Source organism: Echinops telfairi, unplaced genomic scaffold, assembly GCF_000313985.2.
Source record: "Echinops telfairi isolate 266 unplaced genomic scaffold, ASM31398v2 ScPeMD7_7467;HRSCAF=8505_1, whole genome shotgun sequence".
In the NCBI taxonomy this organism is placed as follows: Eukaryota; Metazoa; Chordata; class Mammalia; order Afrosoricida; family Tenrecidae; genus Echinops; species Echinops telfairi.
In genome coordinates, this window is record NW_022111368.1 from 32,137,277 (window position 1) to 32,164,585 (window position 27,309).

The following is a 27,309-nucleotide window of genomic DNA, read 5'->3' on the forward strand; positions in this document are numbered from 1 at the left end:
GCTCAAATTACAGGACAATATCTCTGACATCCATGCAAGTAAATTTTGCTGAATACCATCCACCAATGGTCTTAGCAGTACATGGACATGGATCTACCAGAGGGTCAGGCTGGATTCAAAAGACAAAGTGAAACAAAGATATTATTTCTTATACCACATGGATCTTGGCTGAATGCAGAGAACACCAGAAAGATGTTTACTTTTGTATTCTTGACTATGTCAAGGCGTTCGATTGTGTGAATATAACAAACTCTGGATAACCTTGAGAAGAATGATTTTTCTAGAACAATGCCTTGTGTCCCTGCAGGAGCAGGTGTGTGAACAGAACAAAGGAATATTGTATGGTTCAAAATCGAGAAAGGTGCATGAAGGTTGTATCCTCTCATCATACTCATTCAATCTGTATACTGAACAAATCATCAGAGAAGCTGGATCATATGAAGAAGAATGTGCCATCAGGATTATAAACAGCCTTCAATATGCAGATAATACCACAATGCTTCCTGAAAGCGAGGAACCCCTGAAACACTTGGTGATGAGCACCAGGGATTGCAGGCACCAGCATGGATTACAACTCAGTGTGAAGACCAAAATCCTCACAACTGGTCACATCATGATCAATGGAGACAAGTTTGAATTTGGCAAGGATTTCGCCTTACTTGCATCCACAATCAATGCTCACAGAAGTAGCACTCAAGAGATCAGAAGACACGTTGCATGAAGTGAATCGGCTGCACAAGACCATTTTAGAGTATTTAAAAGCAAGGCTGTTACTTTGAGAAAGAAGGTGTTCCTGACTCAAGCATGGTATTTTCCAGTGCCTCCCATGCCGGTCAAAGTTGGATATTGAATCAGAATGAAGGAGAATGGATGAATTTGAATCACGAAGAATATTGAAATTTCCATGGAGTGCCAAAAGGACAAATGACTTTGTCTTGGAGGAAGTATGGCCAGAGTGCTCCTTAGAAAGCAAGAACGATGAGACTTTGTCTTACGTATTTTGGATATGTTGTCAGGAGAGACCAGTCTCTGGAGAAGGACATCGTGTCTGGTAGAGGGACAGTGAAAGATGAAATCCTTTAAGAGATGTATTGCTACAGTGGCTGCAACAGTGGGCTCAACTCTGTCATGCATAAGGTTGCTATGGGTCAGAACTGACTTGATGGCACCTAACAACAATCACAACCATAGATGCCTCAATATTTAATGATCTAGCTCCCATGACTTCTCCTTTTATCTCCTTTTCCCTTTGGTGATCCTCTGGGTTCCTTGATGCACCAGCGTAGTTCAGTATTGAGTACTGCTTAAAATACTCTACACTTCGGATCCACTCCTCATAGCATAATTCCGCTCTTGCTAATTATGTCAGTCTGTCCTACAATTGTGCCCACCTCATTCTTACTATTTTGCTTTGGGTATTGAATTCAGTTGCTAATTTTATTGTCTATAAAATATCCTGGAGATACTGTAATCTTCAGTAAGACAAAGACGTGTAAATGCTACGTAGAAATGCTTATTAAACACTCATTTAATGAATGAACACATTTAATCAAATCTGTCACCCTTCATTATATATCCTAGTGTTTTGCTTCTGGAAAAAGTACCTTCTCACTCTTTGCGCTATGTTCTCTAAATCTTTAAAGACAGGCTTATGTCCCGAATGACCTCATGCTCTTCTCTAGTCTCAAGTTCACCAGTTTTTTTCAATCATTTTATATTTCCAACATATCAATGTTTGACTTATCATACTTTTGGTACATTTCATAGTGTCATTAACCACAGTATTTTAGTTTGGGTCAAACCAAGATACAATTTTGAGAAATGATGTATTCTGTGGTCTATATATTGCTTACATAAACTACTGTGATAAAACGTTCTAAGCATTCATTATGCAGAATTATATGTTGCGTTCTTTTATAGAAACATCTTCCAGAGAGTTATATTTTATATTAGTGCCCTACATCAATAGTTAAATGTACTGGATTTTCTTCCTCTGATGAGCCTTTCATCAATGTGTTTTATTGAAAGCTTACTACTCAAAAGATTCTCAATAGTCTACAATCCACTAAAATAGGGCAATGTAGAAGTAAAAAAGTCTTCTTTACTATAGGAATTCGCAAAGCTTTTAATATATTAAAGAGCACCAAGAGTTTCGGAAAGCATGGATACTTTCCCTTTGGATTAATTGGACTTGGAACAGTGGTGTCAGTAGGGGGTGCAGGAAGAGCAGGCTGTAACACTATCAGAGGTGTGAAAGTAGTTTTTATGCAATATTTCAGAGGATATGTATTTTTTTATAAAAACATCTCTGCAATTGGTTAGTCAACAAAAACATATTTTATAAGATAACTGTACCTGTATTAGTATGTCTACAAGGCCCAAACGCATTGCTAATTTACTTCAGCCCTCTTTGACCTTCGAATGTGCTCTAGCCAAAGCTGTCATCATCCCCTAGTTACCAGGACCCCTGGAATCACACCGCTCTGTCTGCTAATGCTGTAAGTACATACTGCTCTTTTTGTTGCTTCCAAATATTTTAGAGCTGCAGATTTTGTCAGGTTTTCGGTTATGTTGTTGCTTGTTTTTTAGCTACAATATTGTGGTAAGTAGTCTTTTAAGCCTTTGTCACTCACTTTTTTGAGAATGAGGTAATAAAGGAAAGGGTGGGGAAAATTAAAAAGGCTTCTGCTTAGTTATTAATGTTGGTGTAACTAATGATATGGTAATTTAATGTACAAAAACTTTACAAAATACACTTTTTTTTGGTGGTGTTTGTTAAGTGTTGTCTAGTCGTTTCTGATTCCTAGTGAAATAAGTACACTAGATCAAAACATTGCCTGATCTTGAGCCATTCACATTTGCTATGTTTGAGCCAATTTTTGCAGCCAATGTCTGAATTCATCTTCTTGAGTGTCTTCCTCTTTGTCCCCTGACCTATTACTTTACCAAGAATAATGTCCTTTTCCAGGGACCAGTACCTCTTTACAACATATCCACAATTCACGAGACAAAGTCCTACTATCCTCACATGAGGCAGCATGCTGGTTGTACTTTTGCTCAAAGGTTTGTTTTTCACTTTTCGCAGTTCATTATTCTTCTCCAACACAATATTTCAAAACCATTAAGTTTTCTGTGGTCTCCATTATTCCCTGTTGAGTTTTCACATCATATGAAGCCATTGAAAATATCATGGCTTGATTCATGTGCAACGTGGTATCAAACTTCTTTGATCTTCATTAGCAAGTGTTTGAAATCTTCTTAGCGTTCAGTAAATGGGGTGGCTCAGGCTGCGTTTTGCAGGTTATTTATGATCCTAATTCCAATCCTGATGCCATATTCTTCTACATCTGATCCAGATTCTCAGAGAATTCACTCAGTTTACAGATTGAGTAAATATCCAGAAAGGATAAAACCTGATGCACATCTTTCCTGATTTTGAACTATGTGCTACTCCCTGGTTCTTTTAGGACAACTACCCCTTGGTCTGTGCACAGATTATACATGAGAACAAATAATTATTTTATAATTCCTCTTCTTGTAAGATATACATACATTATTAAGATCCATGCAATTGAATGCCCTTACATAGTCAATAAAACACGAGAACATATCTTGATACTCTTTGCTTTCAGTATAATGTCAACAATAATGTTTTCTAATGTCAACAATAATATTTCTTATTTCACATCTACTTTGGAATCTGATTTCAACTTCCAGCTTGAATTTCTAGAACTCTGGATTAAATTATATAACTGCCAATATTTTAGAAATTAGATTCAGCAAAATTTTACTTGCATATGCTATTTTGTGTATTTGTTCTGTGAATTATCTTTGGGATGACTTGAACATGGATCTCTTCCGGTTATTCACTAGGAAACTACCTTCCAAATGTCTTGGCTAACCTAGGGAGTGCTTCTTTTTGCTAAATTTCAATTAGTATGCTGGAAATTGCTGGAGCTTAAATTTTTTGGCCAATGCCTTTAGTACAGCTGGACCTCTTCCTCCCAAATCACCAGTTCCTTATCACATGCTACCTTTTGAAATAGTTGTACATCAATTGCCTTTGGGTTCAGTGACTGTCTAGTCTTTCCATTTTTTTCATTTGTGTGTGTGTGTGTTTGTGTGTCCTTAGCTATTTGTCCCATAGATCTTTCAACATTGCATCTCGGGTATGTAATGTATTCTTCAATTCTTTCAACTTGAGAATTAATGATTGTGTTTCTCTCTTTTGAGAAAAACTCCAAGTTTCACCACAATGAAATTTTATACCCTTTGAAATGTTCTGGTCAGTTCTTTAACGTCACCATTTCCTGTATGCTTTAGCTAATCTTTATTCAGGAACAGATTTTAGAGTATTTTCTGTCATCCCAGTTTGTCTCTTGTTTCTTTATGTCTTTTTAGTGACCTTTTTTTTTATTCATACATGATGTTCTTGGTTTCATCCCCCAACTGGACGGTTCTTCAGTCATTAGGTCTGCTTCATCACATCTGTTCTTGAGATGCTTTCTAAATTTAGATGCGATATTATTTTAACTTTTATAGCCTTCAGTCTGAATTTATATATGAGGAATCTATGGTCCGATCCACAGTCAGCTCTGTCCATTTTTCAGCCACTGATACTGAGCTTCTGCATCATTTCTTCCACAGATGTCGTCAATTTGATGATTCTGCACTCCATCTATGAGTTCCACTTGTATACTTGCTGTTTCTATTGTTGGAAAAGAAGGGTCTTTTCAATCAACGTCTTTGGTATTGCAAAGTTCTATCATTATAGTTCCATTACGGTTTCTACTACCAAGGGTATCTATTCTATTGAACCTTCTCCTTCTTTTTGATTTTTGCAGAGCAAACACCTATAATTATTGATGCATCTTGACTGCATGTTTGAACAACGTCAAACAGAAGAAGTTGGTAGAATGCTTCAATTTCTTCCTCACTGGCCTCGAGGTTGGTGCATAAGTTTTAAACAGTCATGTTAACTGCTGGGCCTGTTAAGCATAAGGATGTTGTCCTATTAAAGACAGTAGAATACTTCAAAATTGATCTCAAACTATTCATTTTCACAATGAACATGAGGTCATTCCTCTTCAATTTGTCATTTCCAGTGCAGAAAACTGTACAACTGTCTAATTCAAAATGCCCAATAACAATCTATTTCAGCAAATTAATGACTAATATATTGATCTTTATATTGCCTATCATGTTCTATGCCTTTGTTTTCCCAGATTCATGTTGTATACACATCACATTCTGATTAGTAGTGGGTTTTTGTAGCTGTTTCCTTCCATGTTGAGTCATGCCTCAGCAGTAAATAAAGATCATGAAACCTTCCCTCCCTCCACATCACTCACCTTTTCTCTTTGAGGAGGCTGCTTGCTCCCTCCCTCCGCCTGTGCAATCTGAGTGCCTTTCTCCCAAGGTGACTCCTTTTCTGCCACGCCATCAGACAGTATTTCGTTGCTAGTATTAAGATCTCCAGCAGCTAATCTCTCATACGTGTGATTCCCCTTCTTTATTTCTACTCTGTCTCAGTCAGGAAGCTTCACTTAAACCTGTCTACCCGGGACGAGACTGTTGGCATGTGACATACCAATTGCATAGCTGCTGGGAGTACAGAAAGATTCAGCCCACCACAGCATGCCAAACCGACAATTTTCTAGTCCTGATTACAACCAGCAGACCCAACACTGCCATCGGGCTGCCATTGGATTTATTTTTGACGTATCATGATCCTATCATACAGAGGGACAGAGGGAGTCACATTCTTTCCTGGAGTCACTGTTGGGCTTGAATGGGCCCCCTGACATTAGCTGGCCAGCACTTAACCCGCTACACCACCAGGACTCCTTTTATTGAGTATAGTATTAAGCTAATGTAAAATTACTTAGTCCAATCAATTTTCAAGTGTATTTAGCAAATAGTTTTTAACTTGTAGAGATCTTAATATAAAATACATTCATATCTAACACAAGGAATCAATTAGTCATTGTGCAGTTTATCAAATATTACTCTGTGATAATAATATAATTTATAGTAGATATTGATAATGATTTTGGATAATCTGGTATAGAAGGGAACTGGGGGTATATGAGTTCCTGAGGAACCCTGATGTCATAGTAGTTACAAGTTGACCTGCTATCCGAAAGATCGGTAGTTCAAAACCACCAGCCACTCCATGAGAGAAAGATAGGGCTTTCTACTCCCTTTAATTGTTAGAGTCTTGGAGATTCATAGGGTCAGGTCTACCTTGTCCTACAGGCTTCTTATGAGGCAGCATGGACTCAATGGCAGTGAGGGTTTTTAATTGTTTTGTGAGTTATTACATGGGATGACATCAAACCTAACATAATGATGCCACTGGTTTGAAACCTTTATTTTTTTCTTCCCAAGTAACATCATAGGACTGACTAGCTGAAAGTCTTCATTCTAAACAGTCTTGTAAAAACATTAAAATATGGTATAAAATGTTATTATTAGTTCACTTGTTATAAATATCTGACCTGTACAATCCATAGTTACAAATCAACTCTCTTTTAGTCATATGTCTATCTAATAGTAAATCATATAAATAAAAACACCAACTTTAAGTCCACATTCACAGCTACGAAGCTACACAGATATAATCTCTATGCTCTATGGAAGTTGTTCTCAAAATATGGGCACTGTGAGTATAAGAAAACTAGTTAATTTCCATGGACTTCCTCTTCTTTATCATATTATATCTGGCTTGCCATCCTATGAAATTTAGATAATCCCTGTCAATCAAAATTCCAAAATTTTATTCACATGTATTTCTTCTTCAAAATTGCAAATGCTTATATATTGGGTAGGTGTCTATCTTTCCTATTTCTTTGCAATTTTCTGAAGCAAATTATTTTGTCGTTTGGACTTAACAGATCTGCACTCACGCTACAGATCAAATGTAGACAAAAGGCCATTGATGGATGCTGGCTGGCTGCTCCTAATGAGTCTTCATTATGAAGTGAAATCATGTAGGATATTGCAACTTTCCCTACTTTTGATGACGGAAAACACTGACGCACTTGGCATATTCTGGTGATTCTATTTATATTCCTAGTCCTAAAAGGTCATATATGAAATATTGTGAGAAGCTATAGAAGAGGATGAAAATATAACCCAGTCATATAAATACACATGATTCAAGCTTCTGGTCACTATCTTTATGTTATTGATAAATTCAATGAGTAAAAAAAATAGCATTTTAATATTATTAATGCAAAAATAAATCAGAATGGTTGAGTACTCAAGTGCTCCAGACTCTCGGTCCGGGTATACATTCTTAGCATGGGTTTAATGTCCTCACTCCATGATATTCCCAAGTGGGAAATCTGACACCTGCATTGCCTTCAGAGAAGCAACTAAAATATGGTCTATAATCAAATTATTAATTAGGATAACATCCCAAACTAATCTCATACCATGGAGTGGATCCCAAATCCTAGTACCTATGTTGGAGAGAGTGGAACTGCTGTGTAGGGTTTTCACATCTGTAAATAGTCACCAGTGCAGACGGTCTCAGTTTTCTCCTGCAGAACAGCTGGTGGATCCAACTGCTGCTTATTTTGCACTTAGCAACCCAATCCTAAACCCATTATGTTTCACGACTGAAACAAAGCATAAGGTCATTTGAGGGGGCTCTTTAACATTAACTGAGTAGAAGCAACATACTTCCTGACTTCTAAAGACAGTGGAAACCCTTCATAAAAGTTCAAATTTGAGTAGACATGTTATATATTTCTTCCCATCCACTGTGAAGGTTATCACGTGTGCCAATTGACTCACTGGACAGAACCCTCTAAGAAGGTTACAGTTCAAATTCACAATATTTTCTCTAGGCCGGGTGGAAAGTGGGGCTCTGGGGAAATGAGCTTGCTGAGCAAAAGCTATGAAAATCAACTGGATATGGTGAATAAAGTGATATGCATGGCCGCATTTTTTTCTATCCAGCTGAGAACCCAGGTCTTGGTTTACATTGAATGATAACTCACAGAAGCATCATCCTGCTTTGCTGCACCAAGCCGTTAGCACAGCCACAGTCACCACTTGTTCTTAAAGGATACATAATCAATGTTTGTTTGTAATTTATTTGTTAAAATATCACTAGCCTTATCTCAAGAGACTGATTTCTAAAATAACAAACATAAGCACAAAACATACTTTCCTCCTCACATGCAATCAGATCAGGTCTTCCCAATGAAGACTCTCCAAGCGTGGTCAAGCGCAGGGATGATGGCTATTGTTGCGGTGGTTGCATTTGTTTGGGTTCTTTGGGTCATCACTAGAGTTTCAAAATCTCAGCACAGATGTGTTCTGGGAAATGTAAATGATATTTTAAATCTGTACTTGGATCAGTTTCCCACTGAAAAGGGACAGCATTTTTTAAAGGCAATATGTTTTAATAGTAATTCATGTATTTCCAGGCATTCTCCAGGCTCCAAACATCTGACATGCAGACGAATCCTACTTCCTATTTAATGTGATATAACTTTGCCCACACCTTGAAATGGGTAACTCGGTCAGCTACTACTCTTCCTCATAATCAGTTTCACATGTGGCATGTGCAGCTTTTCTAGCTCCATAAAAGCTTTAAGCCTCTTCTTGACCTAAATCGAGCATAAATAAGTAACACATGTATATATTCTGACTTAGCTACCCATTTTTAAAGACATAGAAATAGATCTCCATCACAATCCAGGGCTGCCTGTGGGAAAGAGCTTCAAAGAGTTCGTGGACAAAAGTTCACATTAGACTTGAAGTAACTAATGGTCCTCGGTGGCAGCTTTAAATAACACGAAGGACATTTTTTATCTAATTAGAACTGCCTGTGTCCCAAGAAACAGAAATAAACTGGGGCTGATTTCAGCCAACTTTGACTAAGAAATTTTAGGCGTGACTTTTTGCAAATTCACTCTGCTCCTTGTATGCTATGTGAGAGTTGGGTAGGTTATATGAGAGATTCTAGAAAGATGGAGAAAGTCGAGAAGGCTAATATAATTTTAAATTTTTGGTGAGATTTCCCAAATAAATCAAATGATGCTATTTATTGGACAGATGTGTGGCAGAAGGCCCCTTGGAAGTATTAAACAACGATGGCACTTTGAGGACTAAGCTGCACTTGAGCCATGCCGTGGTAAGTCCAGTCTCCCCATGTGCCTGGGAAAGCTCAACAATGAATAAAGAAGACCAAAAGAACACTGTTGTATTTGAGTTGTGGTGAGGCTAACTATACCAAGGACTTCCAGAAGAATAAGCTACTCTGCTTTGGTAGATGTACAACCTGTATGCTCCTTAGAAATGACGTTGGCAAGACATCTGCTCACCTACTTTGGGAATGTTATACTGAGGGACCAATTCTTGGATAAAGACTTCCTGTTTGATAAAGTAGAAGGTCAGTAAAAACAAAAGACCTTTGCTAAACTAGATGGATACAATGGCTGAACATAGTAAGAGTGATGAAGGTGGCTCAGGTCTGGGTAATGCTCTGTTCTGCTATATGTAAGGTCAACCCCAAGGTGTTTTACTACGAGTACATTGAACAATGCTTAAAAGTAAAACCACAATGCCAAAATTTACATTGAATTTCCAAATTCATAGTCAATACATTTAAGTTGAACCATTAGAGCAATAGGGGTAATCCAGTTTATAAAGACTAACAAAAAATGATACCAGAAATTAAAAGTGGGGATCCTTTTTTCTGATGTGAGAAAACTGTCTTTGATTATTTTTTTTTAAATTTGGCATAATGTCTTTTTTTTCTCAATTAAGATAGAGTAAACCTCAAGTGTAATTAAAATGGTAGTTAGAATGCATTTTGGGGGGAAATGATCAGTTTTCTGTTAATTAATATGAATATGAACTTGTTCATATGGAACATTCATTATTATTATTTTATTGAAATTTAAAATTAAATGAAAAGCAAATAGCAACTTAATTTGTAGAACATCCAGTAGAACCAATATCTAATAGTGCATTCTTTGGAATGCAAAATACATCCTCATATAATAAACTTCAAAACTTACAAATTGGAATTAATCATATTACACTGTTGCTTAGATCAAGAGAATGGCCACCGTGAGAGAATTACTAAGATGTCGCAGAGCATCATAGCACTCAGGAAGCCAGGAGAAAGTACGTAGGCATAGCGGAGCCCTGGCAGCATAGAGGATTGGCTATACATTGGGTTGTTAACGGCAAGGTCAACAATTCAAATCCACCAGCTGCTTAACATCAGGTCTAGGAAACCTGCCGGGGTAGTTCTACTCTTTCATATAGGGTTGTTATGAGTCAGGTTTTAATCAATAGCGATGAATTTTGTTTGTTTTTGCTGTAGGAAGAGTTATTAACTTTGTAAAGAAATGGCAGGGCACTATTCCAGATAGTCTAGAGCGCTCTTCGCTTCTATTAAAGAAAACCTTTCCAGAGAGATACTACAATTTCTATTCTTACTTGAATCCTTACTTCTTCCTCATTTTGTTATAAACGATTTTCTTAAATTTGGACTATGAGTCTCTACAACTTGAGAAAAATATTTTAGTCATAAACCACGGCTAATATTTCTTTTCAGAGATAAGAACACATGGAAGACAACTGAGAAACATTGCCTGGTTCATAGTGAACTGCCCTGATAGAGGGCAGAAAGATTCCCTCACCTGGAGATAAAGCAGTCAACAATCAGTGGGCTGTGGTATACCAACCACAAAATAATGTATTTATTTTTCAACGTTTTTCCTTTTATTGATAAAAACTACACAAAAGCTAATTGATAATTATTTTTTAAAAGGAATGTTACACATCATATTGAGAAATGTGTCAGTTTGGCAGTTTCACTTGTTGGTCACATGGCTCTTGTTCCCCTAGTCCCCCTCGGTCCACGTGGGGATAACCTCCTGGTCTTCTCCATCCATGACTTCCCAAGAGTCCCCTTTGGACCCCGACACACGGATCTGAGGGGCAGTCAAAGCGAAAGGATCACCACCCCTCCCATCATGGGCAGTGTGTGTGGCCAAGCAATATCCACCCAGTGTTGGCTGATTTTTCCTTCCAGTTGTTTGGGCAAATGCTGCAGTCAACATTCTTCTTTATTTCCTGATAAAGCAGATCTTCTTTTGGCATAACATAAGCTTTAATGCCCATGTGCAGAATTACAGTAGCACTTGACCAGGAGGAAAAAAAATCAAATAAACGTAATCAGAGCAAGTAGCGTTGCTTTAAAGGAACAGAAAGAAAAAGAGGAGCAGAAAACAATTGAAACAAAGTCTGTGAGAATTACACATACCTAACAAGAGAAACTGTAGTGTTTCCCTTCCCCACCCCGCCCCACTGGTCCCACCCCCCTTGTGGTTCTTCAGCCCAGGAACCATGCAGTGTAGAAAAATCAAATATACAAACAAACCTATATGTGGCGAGGGTGAAGCCTATTTTTATAAGAACTTGGCACGTTTTACTATGTACACCCAGGAGTATTTTGTGTCTGCTTGTTTTGTTTTAAAGCAGGGAAAGTTCTGTAGTTCTCCTGGTATCACTGCAGGGGCATCCACTGCCCTCTCTTTGCAGTTTTCCTGATTGCTGTTTCCTTTAGCTCATTCGTGTTTTGATAGGTACGATGAGCTTGCTTGTTTGCGCGAGTTGAGACATTTCTCCTTTAAGATGAAGACCCTCCCTCCCCCCCATCGAGTTCCCCAATGTGGAGTTGGCTTCCTTTTAGTTTGTTATTCTCTCAAGGTAAATGGTGGGCGCTGCCGACCTGGCGATGGTGGCTATGACGCTGTGGTCGCGCCCGAGCTCCAGGTTGGGGCTCTCTTCCTGCGCCGGAGAAATGGTCTCATAGCCCTGGGTGACGTGGAGGGGCTGGTGAGCCTGGCAGTACCCCATCACGGGCGGGTCGTAGCTGTAATACGGCAAGGGCTTCACGTGGTGTGGGATCTGGACAGAAATGAGAAAGACTGATTACACAAGGGTTTTAAAAGGGGACGGCCATACAGCTAATCAGATTGCATTTTTGTTTGATTCCATTTTGATTTTAAGTCATCAGCTACTAATTCAACTTTTATTCATGAAAAGACTAACAAAACAATGACTTCAGACTGGACTGAAAAATACCACCTTGTTTGTTTTTTCCACGAGCATATCTTGCTCAAGGCTCAGATACATTTTTTTTTCACTTCTCTTCATTGCTCATCACTATAGTAGGAAATTAGAAATACTCTAAATGTCCAACAGAGAATTTAAAAATAAATATGTACACCAAACATTTGAAGACCATAAAGATACTAGAAAGATTGAGGAGAATCTTTTTTATTTCTTTTTCTAATACTGTAAAATAGGATACCCCACTACTATCAAGTTGATTTTGACTTGGTAGGGACAGAGCAGGAGCTCTGGTGGCCTAGTGATTACTCATGGGATGCCAACTACCCTGTTTCCCCGAAAGTAAGACATCCCCTGACAATAAGAGCTACTTACAGTTTTGCCTCTCGCTGAAATATAAGGCACCCCCCGAAAATAAGACTTCCCCGAAAATAAGCCCCGCCCAGCTACCATAACTCTGGACTCTGGACCATGGCGGCTGGCACCGCTGCACAGTTCATTGTTGGCCGCAGGGCAGCCGGAGCAGACAGGAAGTGTGAGGTCTCTTTTAATAAAACAATAAATAATAAATGTGTACCGTATTCTTCTTCATAGAAAAATAAGACATCCCCTGGAAATAAGACCTAGCGCATCTTTGGGAGCAAAAATTATTATAAGACACTGTCTTATTTTCAGAGAAACAGGGTCAGAATTACGAAACTACCAGATGCTCTATGGGAGAAAGACAGGGTTTTCTAATATCTGAAACAGTTACCATCTCAGAAATTCACAAGTGCAGATCTAACCTGTCCTATAGGATCACTGTGAGTCAGCATTGACTAAAGGGCAGTGAGTGAGATGGGGGCAGAGCAGGGAATGTGCCTGATAAGGGAAGAGAGGACTTTGAGGCCATACCTGGACACTCATAATCAACATTCTAACACAGAACTATAGCCTGAGTTACTCCTAATAGGTAATAGTCAGGGGGCCAAGGAGAAAGCAACAAGACCATCTACACAATCCCAATAAAACCAAGAAGCGTCTTTCTTAACTCATGCGAGGGATCCACTTCATTTTTGAAGTGTATCTTGCTATGGTTAAATAAACTTTTGCTTAGCTCTTTGGTGTGTGTGATGGTGTGTGTATGTGTGTGATGGTGTGTGTGTGTGTGTGTGTGTGTGTGTGTGTGTGTGTGTTTCCCTGTCGCCTGACAATCTGCTCTGAAGGGAATTGCTGGTATGGGCAGAGGGAGACTAACCAGGTGCAAGCAGTAGGCTTTAGATGAACAGACTCCAAGCCACACTATACGGTCCCTCTCCCTCAAGTTGTAAGTCTTTATTGGAGTAGATAGCCTCATCTTCGTCCTATGTAGAGGCTGGTGGGTTTGAACCACTTGCAGTTAGCAATCCAATGCTTGATACATAGGTAAAGGGGAAAAAAAACATTGCTGGAGAATATATGATATCCATTTTGTGTTAATAAAGTTTATATAAATATTGTTTTTATTTACATATAATGGGATTTTTATTATGGACATAGATCACAAAACTCAAAAGTTATTAATCATCCTTTACATGTTATTTTGAATAATATATTTTATGGATTATTTTGAATAATTTATTGTTCATCAATTCTGAACCATGAACTCTAGAACAATGACAGTTTGCATGTGTGTCTGTGTTCATAATTTGTGATGTTGTTACTTGATTTGGGCCCACAGGTCAAACATACTCTTAATGTCAGTAGAATATTGGAATGATGACCCACACAAAGACCTTCCATAGCAAAATTTGAACATATTAAAGTCATGCTAATTTTCTGGGGTTTTTTTTGCAAATGTATATTAAACCACCAATTCTTAATAAAGGAAACTGGATAGCAAACTTAGAAAAGGAAATGAAGCTTGTTTAATTGCTTGATGCCAGCAGAACATTTTCTCATCATCTGCTACAGCGTCTGAATTCACAATCCACAGGGATAATAATGCTAATGCTTTCATTTTCTCTAGGGGTAGAAGTAGGAGCCCCGGTGGCAGAGTGAGTTGCACATATCAACATATGGACATTGAGAAGGCCGGAAATGGTGGAACTTTTTGAAGCACTCTCTCTCCCCTCTGATCCTACTTAGTCCACAGTTAGCATTACTATGTGTGGTGATGTTGGGCTGGAGGCCTTGTAGACTACGTATCTGTGTTAACTTCTGCAATCTATTAAATTTTGTCAGTGGGCATCACTACCAGGGAGCAGAAGGCTGAAAAAGGTGGAGTCCTGTTTCCTGCATGCTGTGGGCTGTCCCTCAGTTCTTATCAGCTCCAAGGATTTATCCCAACAACGTTCCCTCACCCTGGTGTTCTCAGTCCCCTCTTGTTCCATCAAATGATTCTCATTTGTAATTTTTTCCAAGATTAACAGAACCAATCCTACTAGAGACACCATTACTGGTTAGTAGACGTCCCTCCCTGAGATAACTGATGTCCAATTCCACAAAATTCTTCCTCCAAGCTTTTTAGTTGTTTTTTTTTTAATTAATCATTTTATTGGGTCTCATACAATTCATCACAATCCATACATACATCAATTGTGTAAAGCACACTTATACATTTGTTGCCCACCTCATTCTCAAAATTCGCTTTCTGTTTGGGTTCCTAGAATTAGCTCCTCATTTTCCTTTTTCCCCTCCTTCTCCCTCCCCACTCCCCCCTCCCTCGTGGACCCTTAATAATTTATAAATTATTATTATATCTCATCTTACACTGCCCTGTGTCTCTCTTTGCCCACCCTTCTGTTGTCCATCCCCCAGAGAGGAGGTTATATGTAGATCCTTGTGATTGATTCCCCCTTTCTACCCCTCCTTCCCTCCCGGTATTGCCACTGTCACCACTGGTCCTGAGGGGATCATCTGTCCTAGATTCCCTGTGTTTCCAGTTCCCATCTGTACCGCTGTGCATCCTCTGGTCTAATCAGGTTTGCAAGATAGAATTGGAATCATGATAGTTGGGGAGAGGAAGCATTTAAGAACTAGAGGAAGGTTGTGGGTTTCATTATTGCTATACTGAACCCTGAGTGACTCATCTCCTCCCCACTACCCCTCTGCAAGGGATGTCCAGTTGTCAACAGATGGGCATTGGGTCCCCATCACGCGCTACCCTCATTCACGATGATATGATTTCCCCCACCCCCCTGCCTTTGGTGCTTGAAGCCTGGTCCCTTCGGCCCTTCATGATCACACATGTTGGTGTGCTGCTTCCATGTGGGCTTTGTTGCTTCTGGGCTAGATGGCCGCTTGTTTACTTTTCTGTTGTGGGTTACATATGGAACTGTTCCCCACAAAGTCAGTGGTTAAAACCCACCAGTTGGCCAAGAAAGACGTTTCTGCTCCCATAGCGATCTGAAGTATCAGACACATGATGAGTCAGCTCCGTTCTGTTATGTGGAGTTAGAATGGGTTGGAAATGACTCCATAGGAATGGATTTTCTCTTGTTCCCTTAGTCTTCCAGGTGGTAGTATGGTGACTACTTCCTGAAACAGTTGTCACTGTGATACCATGGGCCTCATGTTTAGTCTTTAAATCACTAGGCTGATGTCTATATGTATATCTTAAAGCCAAATTCCTTGTCATCAAGTAGATTTTTAACTCATTGTGAAAATACAGGACAGGGTAGAACTGTTCTTGTGCAGTTTTTCTAACTGTAACTCTTTAGAGGAGTAGAAAGCTTCATCTTTCTTCTGCAAAACAGCTGACGGTTTCCAACTGCTGACCACTAGGGCTCCTAGCATGTCTTTGTCATGAATCAGTGTGTGTGTGTGTGTGTGTGTGTGTGTGTGTGTGTGTGAGTGAGTGTGTGTGAGTGAGTGAGTGTGTCTGTGTGTGTGTATGAGTGAGTGTTTGTGTGTCTGTGTGTGTGTATGACTGAGTGTGTGTGTGAGTGTTTGTGTGTGTCTGTGAGTGTTTGTGTGTGTCTGTGTGTGTGTATGAGTGAGTGTGTGTGAGTGTGTGTGAGTGTGTGTGTGAGTGTGTGAATGTGTGTGTGTGAGTGAGTGTGTGTGTGCGTGAGTGAGAGAGAGAGATTTCCTGCCATCAAGTCAATTTCAAGTCACAGCAACCCTGTAGGACAGGGTAGAACTGCCCCTGAGTTTCTCGACTATAATTTTTTACTGAAATAGAAAGTTGTATCTTTCAACCAAAGCCTCATGTTCATCTAGTTAATTTTGACTCATAGAAACCTTATAAATATAGGAATGATGAGGTTTTGTAAATATTTTTGGGGTCAGACACCTTTATTTCTCTGTAGAAGAGTGTATAGTGGTTTGAACTGCTAGCTTTGCAGTTAGCAGTCTCACATTTACCTTAATTATACATTACAAACAAGATATAATTAAGAGATATATAATTTTCTTGATGAACACATTGACTTCTAATGAAAATCAATACTATATTTTCAGTCAAGCTTTTAGAAAGAGTAATTTATCATCAAAGAGCTACTATTCAACTTTGAACACATATTTCTATTCAAAAAATTAAAAAATATATATGTTATATACTAGACAAAGTATTATTGATAAACAGATATTTTTGATATTATACACTAAGTTTTCTGTCTGACAGTGACAGCAAGGAATGTACTGTGAAACAAAGTAGCCAAATTACTAACTACTCACTAGGAAATTAATGTCTCCTTGCCATTAAGGTCATTGTGGCTCATAGTGACCTTACAGGACACGTTGGAACTACCTTTGTGGGATTCTGAGCCCGTAACCCTTTACTGGAGTAGGGAGCCTCCTCTTGTTCTTGCTGAAGATCACCCAACAACTCTCGCAGCAGTAAATTGACAAGGAGCTGCCAGAAAATCAAGTCGGATTCAGAAGGGGAAGTGGGGCAAGGGATATTATTGTGGACTCAGATGGATCTTGGTTCAAAACAGCGAACACCAGAGAAATGCTTGCTTGTGTTTCATTGATTATGCAAAGGCACCCTACTGTGAGGGTCATAACCAACTATGGATGACACGGAGAATAATGGGAATTCCGGAATACTTCCTGGTAATCATGGGAACTGGTACATGGATCAAAAGTCAGTATTTCAAACAGAAAAAGGGAATATTACATGGTTTAAAGTCAGGCATAGTGTACACCAGGGCTGTATACTTTCACCATGCTGATTCAATCTATATACTGAGCAAATAACCTTAAAAAGTGAACTATATAAAGAAAGTGAAGAGGATGCAAAGCACTTGCTGATGAAGATAAAGGATTGCAGCCTTCAGTATGGATTACAATCCAATGTAAAGAAACCAAAAATCTTCATAATTGGTTTCAACTAATTGAGATGTAATATGGGTCTTCTAGCCATAACTCCTTATGTGACATATTATAATTCTGGACTCTATGCCTGTGCCTATAATCCCATTTTGAGGGTGCTGTCTACTAATGGACAGGATTCGGGTGGGAATAAGACCCGATTTTAGTAGAGAGTATGAACCAAGTCACATTCTGTTTCCTGAGAGCTGTCTTTAAGACCATTACAAAGTGTGTCTTAAGATACCGACAGCCATTTTCCTGGGGCAGGGTCAGCTAAAAAACAGAAAAGGCACACCTACGATGGGATGGAGAGATTGGAGTACCATTGGAAAAGCATGGCCCAAGGTTGCTCTCTGATATGGCAAAGGCCAGCAAGACCGGATGCACTAGATACTGCATGGAGACTCAGAGGAGCAGCATCAAGAACGTGGGGTACCTTCTCCCTCACATGGCCCAAGACTGAGACTGTGCTACCAGACTGCAGGTGGCCTGGCTTTCTAGCCTACAGAGTCAGGAGCCAACAGCCCATCTAGCTGAAAGCTTCTGGACCAGAGAGAGGCTTGGCTGCTGGCTGAGGTGAAATATTGCTGTGAACTAACAGTACCCTTACTGTTTACTCATTCTGACTTGGAGTGACATTAACTTCCCTAATAACCCCGTAGGGAGCCCTGGTGGTGTAGTGGTTACACATTGGGTTGCAATCTGCAAGATCTGAAGTTCAAAACCACCAGCAGCTATGTGGGAGAAAAAGGCGATTTCTACTTCTGTAAAGAGTTACAGTCTTGTATGTATATATGTAAATATATTAATATATTAAAATACGGGTTTCGGTCTATATACATATATTCATAGGTTAAAAGTATTAAGGTAGCAGATGGACTTCTGGGTCTCTACTTAAGTCTTTCCTCAATACAAAACACTTTGTTCTAATAAGTAGCACTGTGTGATACTCAATTTCCTGACATGATTACTGAAGACAAATGGGTGCATAAGCAAATGTGGTGAAGAAAGCTCATGGTGCCTGGCTATTAAAAGATATAGTGTCTGGGGGCTTAAAGGTTTGAAGTTAAACAAGTAGCCATCTTTCAGAGCAGCAACAAAGCCCACATCGAAGAAGCCCACCAGCCTGTGTGATCACAAGGTGTTGACGAGAACAGGTGTCAGAAGATTAAAAACAAGTAATTACATTGATGTGAAGGAGAGGGGTCAGAGTGGAGACTCAAAGTCCATATGTAGAAATATGGGCATTCCCTCACAGAAGGGTCACACTGAAGGAATGAAACACCCAGGATGCACCATAACACTCAGGGACACACAGCACTCTTAGTTCTTTGATGTTTTCTCCCCCCACTATCATGACCCAAGTTCTACCTCACAAATCTGTCTTGACAGGAATATGTACATTGGCACATATAAGAGTTTTGGACACGTGGAATCCAGGAGAGTTAATCCTTTCAAAACAACAATGGGGATAGGGTGACCCTGATGGTATTGGGGCTGGGGGAGAAGAGGAAAGAGGAACTGATAGCATTGATGGATGTATACCCCCCTGAGGGGGACGAATAACAGAAAGGTGGGTGAGGGGACACAGCAGACAGTGTAAGATATAAAATAATAATAATAATAATAATAATAAATAACTATTAAGGGTTCATGAGGGTGAGAGGGTGGGGAAGGGTGGAAAAAATAGGAGCTGATATGAAAGCTCAAGTAGAAATATAATGTTTTGAAAATGATGATGGCAACATATGTACAAATTAACTTGATATAATTGATTTATGGATTGTTATAATATCCGTAAGAGCCCCCAATAAAATGTTAAAAAAAAAAAGTTACAGTCTCAGAAACTCACATGGGGCAGTTCTACTCTGTCCGGTAGGGTTGGCACAGACTTTATTCCATGGCATAAAGGGTTTTTTTGGTTTGTTTTAAATAAACCTCCTAATGGTGAGTATGTTGTGAGTTCTGTGTGACCATTGCCATGAAGTATCAAATGCAGGATAGATGTAGAGTGGCTTGGGTCAGTTGGTGTCAGAATAAATACCAAAAGATGGCCCATGGAGGCATGTCTGACCTTGCCTTGTGGCAAGAGGGAAGTCAGAAGTTGTCAGATATAGCCTCCACACCATTTATTGCAATATTAAATGGAGAAAAGTTTGAAGTTGTCAAATATTTAATCTTGCTTGAATCAATGCTTATGGAAGAAAAAATTGAGATCAAATATCACAGCACATTGGATAAATGTGCTTTAAAGTGTTTAAGACAGGATGTCACTTGGAGGACTAGGCTAGGCCTGACCCAAGCCATAGTATTTTCAATCATATCATGTGCATGTGAAATGATGGTGCTGGTGTAAACTATTTAAAAGACTGCAGACTGCCAAAAGAAGAAACATCCAAAATTCTTGGAAGAACGATAGGCAGAATGCTCCTTAGAAGCAAAGCCAGCAAGACGTCATCTCATATACTGTGGACATGTTATCAGGAGAGACCAGTTCTTGGAAATGGACATGATGCTTGCTGAAATAGGTCAGTGGAGAAGATGAATGTACTTCCTGAGGTGGATTGTCACAGTGACTGCAACCATTGGGCTCACACCTAGCGACAATTCGGAGGATAGCAATGGACTGGGTGGCTTCATGCTGTTGTACACAGGCTTGTCATGAGTTGGATCCAACTCTTTGCCATCCAACAACAACAAACAGTCAGGTTGGCCCCATCTCACGCCAGCGCTATGGTGGTTAGGGTTTTCTTCCTCCATGGACCTTCCCCTGTAAATTAGTACAATCCCACTCAGGAAATGTTTGCCAGCAAGTTGTGTTTTTGAAATCTCAGACAGTCTTTTGTGTTGGAGAGATAGACATATCTGTGATGAGTGTCATGCGTCACCACAATTCTTGCAAAGAGAAAGCATAGAAATGGAACTAGACACTTGTTCTGACATTCTAACAAAAGTAATTTTATGAAGTCCTTGTTAGAATAGCATATTACACTCTTAATTTTTTGTTGTTGATAGGCAGAGTAATATTACCTGGACACATCATTAAAATTCATTCATGAATAAAAATTCCAAATGGCAGGTGAACATAAGATATTTGCTGAACATATTTGTTTGAAGGCATGACTTATTTTACCCAAATTTGTCAAATAACTAATAAACATAAAAATGAACACAGTAAATAGTTTTCATCAAGTTATCATAATAAATGAATACTTGAATTCATAAACCTATAAAGCAATGGATAACAACTAGAAAGAAACTTACAGACTCCCTTACACAAGATTACGTTAGAGATGAAAACCAAAAGCTCATGTGTGAGCATTGTTGCACTTCCAACCATTTTATATCTGAGAAACCATAGTCTTTACCTTAAAATACAATTGATTTAAACATCAAGGGACAGCATTAACTGCAGAGGTTAAGGTTTAAGCTTCATCTCTGAACTCAGAAGATTTGTTTGTATGTTATAATGTGGCAACTTTACTTCCAACGCCAGAGAACAAGAACTCATGCCATGTTCCCATTGTATTTAGACAGACTTACAGCCTCTTACTGACTAGAAGCCTTTGTAAAGTTTCCACCTGCACAGTCATCCAACGGCAAGCAGTCAAAAGCCCGGCGAGTGGAAATCTTTGAAGGATATCTGAGATGCTTGCTCATTTACTCTTCAAGCCTATTCTGTAGGGCACTCTGTAATCAACGGGATCTGTGCTTTCTGAGGAGCTAAGAGACCGAGGTGCTGTACTTTATAGTAATAATGTACAGCTCATTAACCACCTGGGTTCCTGTGCATAGCATTGTTTCCCTTCCAGTAGTCAAAATAAGCATCCTTAAGATCTGCTTAATGTGGATTTGGTATTTTTGTAAATGTGCACTCAGAGCTTTGCCAAATGGCCCCCCTGTTCCATCAGCTTGCTGAGGGACTACACTCTGTAACACAGCAGAACCACATTCCTTCAAGATGGCCTCATTAGTATGCTTCACTGCTCATTGACTGCATTGGAGGCTGCACATTAGTTACAGATAATGGGTGTGGTACATAGATTGAAGCGATCATCAGGGAAGCATATTATCTTAGACTGGCATGCTGCCCTGTGCTTCTACGAAGAATATGAGTACTTAATTGCAAACCAAACTTAAACTTTTCTTCCACAGAGCATTTTTCATGATTAAATCTGAGACATGTTACAAAGGAGTGAGATCATAATATGCTTATTATAAGTCACTTGAATCCTTTTATTTCTCACGACTCCTCTAGAAATGAGAAAAACAATGATGTCTCACTTAGATAACTCTAAAAGAAGCAGAAGAAGAAGAAGTAGAAGAAAAACAAAAAGGTGGAGCAGGAGGAGGAGGAGAAGAAATGCACAGAAGAGACCTACCCTCTTCTCATTTTACTTAACACTGCCAGTATCTTTCCTGGAAACTTGTCCCATCTTTTGTCTTCAAGCTAGATCCCACTGAGACAGATGAAAGGGCAGGGAGGGTCAAAGAGTGGCTCAACAAGGGAGACTTTCAGTACGACTCGGCACTCAGACCCTTAGAAATATTAGTGTAGGTTTTCTAAAAATAACACTTATCTTTGACAAGAATGTTTTTCTCCAACACATTGGAAGAAGAATAAAAAGACACACTCCTCAATGACAATGGCCCACAGTGGTATCAACTCAAAGAGAGAGGCAGGGAAAGGGAGTCTTTTAAAATCTTGAGAGGAAGAGAAAAGTATAGAGTGCTATGTGCAGTGTTAAAAATGTGCAAACTGATTCCAATCCCATAACTTTAATTCCACAGCCATTATATTTAAAATAAGAAATGAATGAGCCTGAATTGTAAATGTGAGAGCAAATGTGAAACAGACCCTAGATATATGTGATCATGACAGGCTTTTGAAGTTCAGTTTTGTTATAAGCATGACATTGCTATCCCATTACATGAAATTCCAACACCCTCTTTTCTCTAAGGTATGATCTTTAGTTATAAGTAGTTTTACAGACTGATATTTTAAAAATTGCCATGACCTATCATTAGTCTTATTTATTAAGGTTTCATGAAGATTGTTCACACATCAGCATACGTTCTTACAATTGAAGTCATAAAACATTGATTTTCAATTTCCTAAATGACATTTGATCTCTAATTTTATGGAATTAAAGTATAGTGTCTGACTCCTCAGACTATTTAAAAAATATCATCAGGCAAATATGGATGAAGAATTCACTACATTTGAATTGCTTAATGAAGATGGCCACTTGGTTTAGTGGAAGTTAATTTTATTTAAATTATGAAGAGCAATAGGTAAATGAATGCCTAACTTGACCTTTATTCTCCTCACTGTATCAGCTTCTGCTGCTGTTCATCAGGGTTCCGGGGGCGAATATCCTCAGCAGTGGACAGCCCATTGCTTAGCTGTGGTTTGTTCTTAGCCTGGAAGTTCCACTGAGACTTTTTCACTGAGAGTGGCCATGTGGGTATTTGAAATACTAGGGGCATAGCTTCTAGCTTCGTAGTAACATGCAAGCCACCACAAGACAGCAGACTGATAGGCCCGTGGTGGACTGTAGAGGAATAAATACATTTGAAGGTCGGTGTCTCTGAAGAAGGTTGAAGTACCACTGACTGCGAGAACAACAACTCTGATTCCGAAGAAGCACAGCCAGAAGGTTCCTTAAAAAGGAGGATGACCAGACTTCATCACATGTACTTTGGACATGTTACCAGGAGAGACTAATCCTTAGAAAAGGCCATCCCACTTAGTCAAGTAGATGGTTATCAAAACAAGAGGAAGTACCTCTAGGGGATAGGTTGACACTGTGGCTGGAACAATGGTCTCAAACCACACAAGAATTGTACGGGCAGCACAGGAGCGGGCATTGTTTTGTTCTGTTGTACATGAGGAGGAGCTGACTGGAAGGCACCTAATTACCGATAACCAGCTAGTTTACAAAAAGACTGGGCCAAAATAGGAAAACGATGGACATTGTTTGATAGTGTTTACTGCATGTCTTCTTGATTAAAATGGACTGGGAACCACAACTTAATTTCGTTGGGTAAAAGAGGAACCTAATCCATTCATAGAATGAAACAAAAGGATTTAGCCAAAAATCTGAAGGCACAGCAATGAACGCAACCGACAAGGATTTTCTCATATTGTCACTGTCATCTTATTTTCATATTATCTAAGGAGGGGAATATATACATTCCTCAAGATATCATTTATAAAACCATAACAAAATTTTGTTAACGAAGCCAAGGTGCGGAAACACCAGGTTAGCCTTGGATGCTTCAAGCCCCTTTGCAGGAGACACAATACTTTCTGAAAGAAAAGCTTCCTGCCTGGTGACGTTTTTTGTTTTACACCAAGAGTTACTACTCCTTAGTCCCACAATTATATGATTGATGAAGAAACCTTGCAATGTGGGAAGATGGTATTTCTTTTCAAAGAGACACATGCAATCTCTGGCATCCTCACAATTGATGTGCATGTCGATAAAGTGTTCCCTCTCGAAGGAGTGAGGGGAGGAATCTCCAGAAATAAGAATCAAGAATTTAAGAGCCGATGCTAAATCCCAGGGATCAGAGCAGATGGCAAGATTTACTAAGAAAGAATAATAAGGGACTTGTTTAAAATGCAACTCATTGAGTTCCACTGCTGAGAACAGTGCTTGGGCACATGAGAAACAGTCTAGTTTTGTTGAATGAAAAAACAAACAGTAACACTTGTGATCTTTCCTCACGTTGCTTTGAAAATTGAATGACTGATAAGTGTGAAAATTGCCGCATAATTTGCAATGCACTGCCTTTAGTTTTAGAAAAAGAAAAAAAAAAAGGGCCTGCATGTCTTCAGAGGAAAACAGAAATGCCTCTTTCATTTCCTTTGTGGGGGGTATGATGTAGACGGTAGCACTAGGTCACGTACTACGTGGTACTGGGAACGCTAGATGGTGGCTTTTTTTCTCTGCTAACTGGACTATTTTGAGCATTTTGAGTTTAAATTCTGGCAAAAGTTGTTCTACAGCCTTTGTTTTCTAGCTCTGTCCTTATTGAAAGATGGGAGGGTATACTATTTGTGCACTCGCGGTTGTCCACGTTTTAACTCCTAAGTCAGTCGTGGGATAACGGAATAGAACATGCGCTTGCATTTCTATTGCTCTCTTACTAGGACATCTTGTCTATGAGGTGTCGGGAGAGTTGATTAAGTTAATGAATGAGGTACTAGCCATTCTTTGAAGTTAGCTTTGACTCCATTAACTGGGAAGCTTATTACATTAGCGACACTCTCAGCATTCAGTGAGACTTTGGGCTAATGAGCTGGATTAATTAGCTGGTATTAACTTCTAAAGAATTTCCTTCTGTAGTTCTGGCCCCTGAATTAGAAAGAATAAGATCTCCCCAACAGTGTCTAGCAAGTAAACATGCTATTTAAAGGAAATATACATACATATCAAATTACAAAATAAAAAAAAAAAACCCTGGAGATGATGAAATTTGAAAACTTACATTTTCCTTTTACATGGAAAAAAGTTTCCTTACGTTTCAATGACATACAGAGGAGCACAAACTCCCTTCTGGAAAACTTAAGAACAAAACTATATGAAATGGAAATGAACAAGTATAAAATTTATGAGTACACATAGCAGATTCTGTTTAAGACTTTAAAAAATCCCCCTCAGAAATGTGCAAAATGCATTAAGAGCAACAAACACACTGACATTAGGAAGGTGCTGACACGAGGCATCAGTCATGTCCTTTTGTTTTTACTTTTGTTTTGTACTTTCTATAGGGTCCAAGTAGCCTATTACGGGTACCAATGAACTGGTGTCGTTTTCCGTATAGATTTACATTAAATATTTTATGCTGTCCTTACAAAATAAGTGCATTCATCTTATCTAAGCAGAATGTAACTGGATGTATTTCCCTTTTTAAGCCACACTTATTTTGTGACGCTCAAAGTACACCCTTTTACAGACAGCAACTCCAGTCGCGTTAGTAGAGGCAAGTGGTCAGTAAGAGTTAATTTCTTAGTGTGAAATAAAATAAATTTAAATCCACATATAAGGAAAACAACTTGAGTTCTGTGCAGTCATGTGCCTTTTAAAAGAGAATTGAACATCCAGGATCAAATCAAACACTTAACTGACAGACACAGAAGAAGAAAAAACAACAACCTTGATATAATGAGATAAGCAAATTAATTCTACCCTCTTGAATGGGACTCCTGGGGTAATGGCTGTTCCAGTTTATAAAAAAAGGCAGTAAGATATATATTTAGTCACTTTAAAAAAGGGATGATCCCACTTCTAAATTGCTATTAATATATATTCTGATGGAATATATTTGAGAATAGTATTCAAAGTAATATATAAATAATCTTGGCCTCATACAGTTAATAAAATGTGTTAAGGTCAAGGTTAATGCCTGGTTCTGGGCCACGGAGGGTAAACCATTAAGGAGTAATTATGTAAGTGAACTTGCAGTCATAGTTCATTTATTTACATATTCATTTGGAAAATATTTATCAGTGGGATTGGCAAACGTTTTCTGTAAGGGACCAGAAGTATATATTTTAGACTTGTAACTCACATAGTATGCTCAGCTACTGAACTCTACTCAACTCAGCTTGACTCTACTACTGAATTACTAAACTACTCTGCTACTGAACTCAACTCTGCTCTACTGAACTCTGTCACTCTGCTCCGCCCTGCTATTGTAGCATGAAAGTAGTCGTGAAACAACCGAAAAGTCCACAAAAGCCATTGCCCTTTAGTTGGTGATGACTCTTCAGGACCCTATAGGAAATATTAGAACTGCCCTTGTGGGTTGCCTAGGCTGTAGATTTTTCAGGGATCAGAAAATCTCATCTTTCTCCCAGTGAATGGCTGGTGGGTTAGAACTGCTGACTTTTCAGTTCGCAGTCAACTAGTAATCCACAATGCCACCCAGGACCCTGAAAGTAGGCATACCAAATGAAACAAAACTCCCTAGCCTGGAATCGATTCCAACTCATTGGGACACTATAAGATAAACTAGAATTGCCCCTGTTGGTTCCCAAGGCCATGCATCGTTACAAGAGTAGAATGCCCCGTCTTTCTCCCTGAAGCAGCTGGGGCTTGGCACTGCTGACTATGAGATTGTCAGACCAATGTACAACCACTACCCCACTGAATTTCCTAGACTAAGGACAACCGATCAGCATGCTTCTGTTTGGAGAATTGTTCTTTAAGAAGTCTGAATTTCATATAATTTTTCACATGCCCCCAATTAGCTTTATTTATTTATTTTTTTAAAAAATTTAATCATTTTATTGGGTTTCATACAATTCATCACAATACATAGATCCATTGTGTAAAGGACACCTATGGATTTGTTGCCCTCATCATTCCCAAAATTCGCTTTCCTCTTGGGTTCCCAGAATCAACTCATTTTCCGTTTTTCCCCTTCCCCTCATTCCCCCCTCCCCTCTCCCCCATGAACCCTTAATAATTTATAAATTATCATTATATCTTATCTTACACTGCCCGGCGTCTCCCTTCACCCACCCCTCTGCTGCCCATCCCCCAGAGAGGAGGTCATATGTAGATCCTGGTGATCAATTCCCCCTTTCTACCCCCCCACCCTCCCCCCCAACCCCTGCCACCTTCCCTCCTGGTATCACCACTGTTACCTCTGGTCCTGACGGGTTCATATGTCCTAGATTCCCTGTATTTCCAGTTCCCATCTGTACTGCTGGGCATCCTCTGGTCTAACCAGGTTTGCAAGGCAGAATTGGGGTCATGGTAGTTGGGGGAGGAAGCATTTAAGAACTAGAGGAAGATTGTGGGTTTCATTGTTGCTATACTGAACCCCAAGAGACTCATCTACTCCCCACTACCCCTCTGCAAGGTATGTCCAGTTGTCTAGAGATGGGCATTGGATCCCCATCACGCG

At 39.2% G+C, this 27,309-nt stretch overlaps 1 protein-coding gene across 1 annotated transcript in view; it reads right to left on the bottom strand.

Moving 5' to 3' along the window:
* Positions 1-10,744: 10,744 nt before the first annotated feature.
* The window catches only part of LRRTM4 (leucine rich repeat transmembrane neuronal 4), a 944,170-nt gene continuing 927,605 nt past the window's right edge, over positions 10,745-27,309 (bottom strand). Inside the window, exon 3 of the mRNA XM_045283913.1 lies at positions 10,745-11,943. Coding sequence (XP_045139848.1) covers positions 11,722-11,943 — 222 coding nt within the window. The 3' untranslated portion in view covers positions 10,745-11,721. The remainder of the gene's footprint in view (positions 11,944-27,309) is intronic.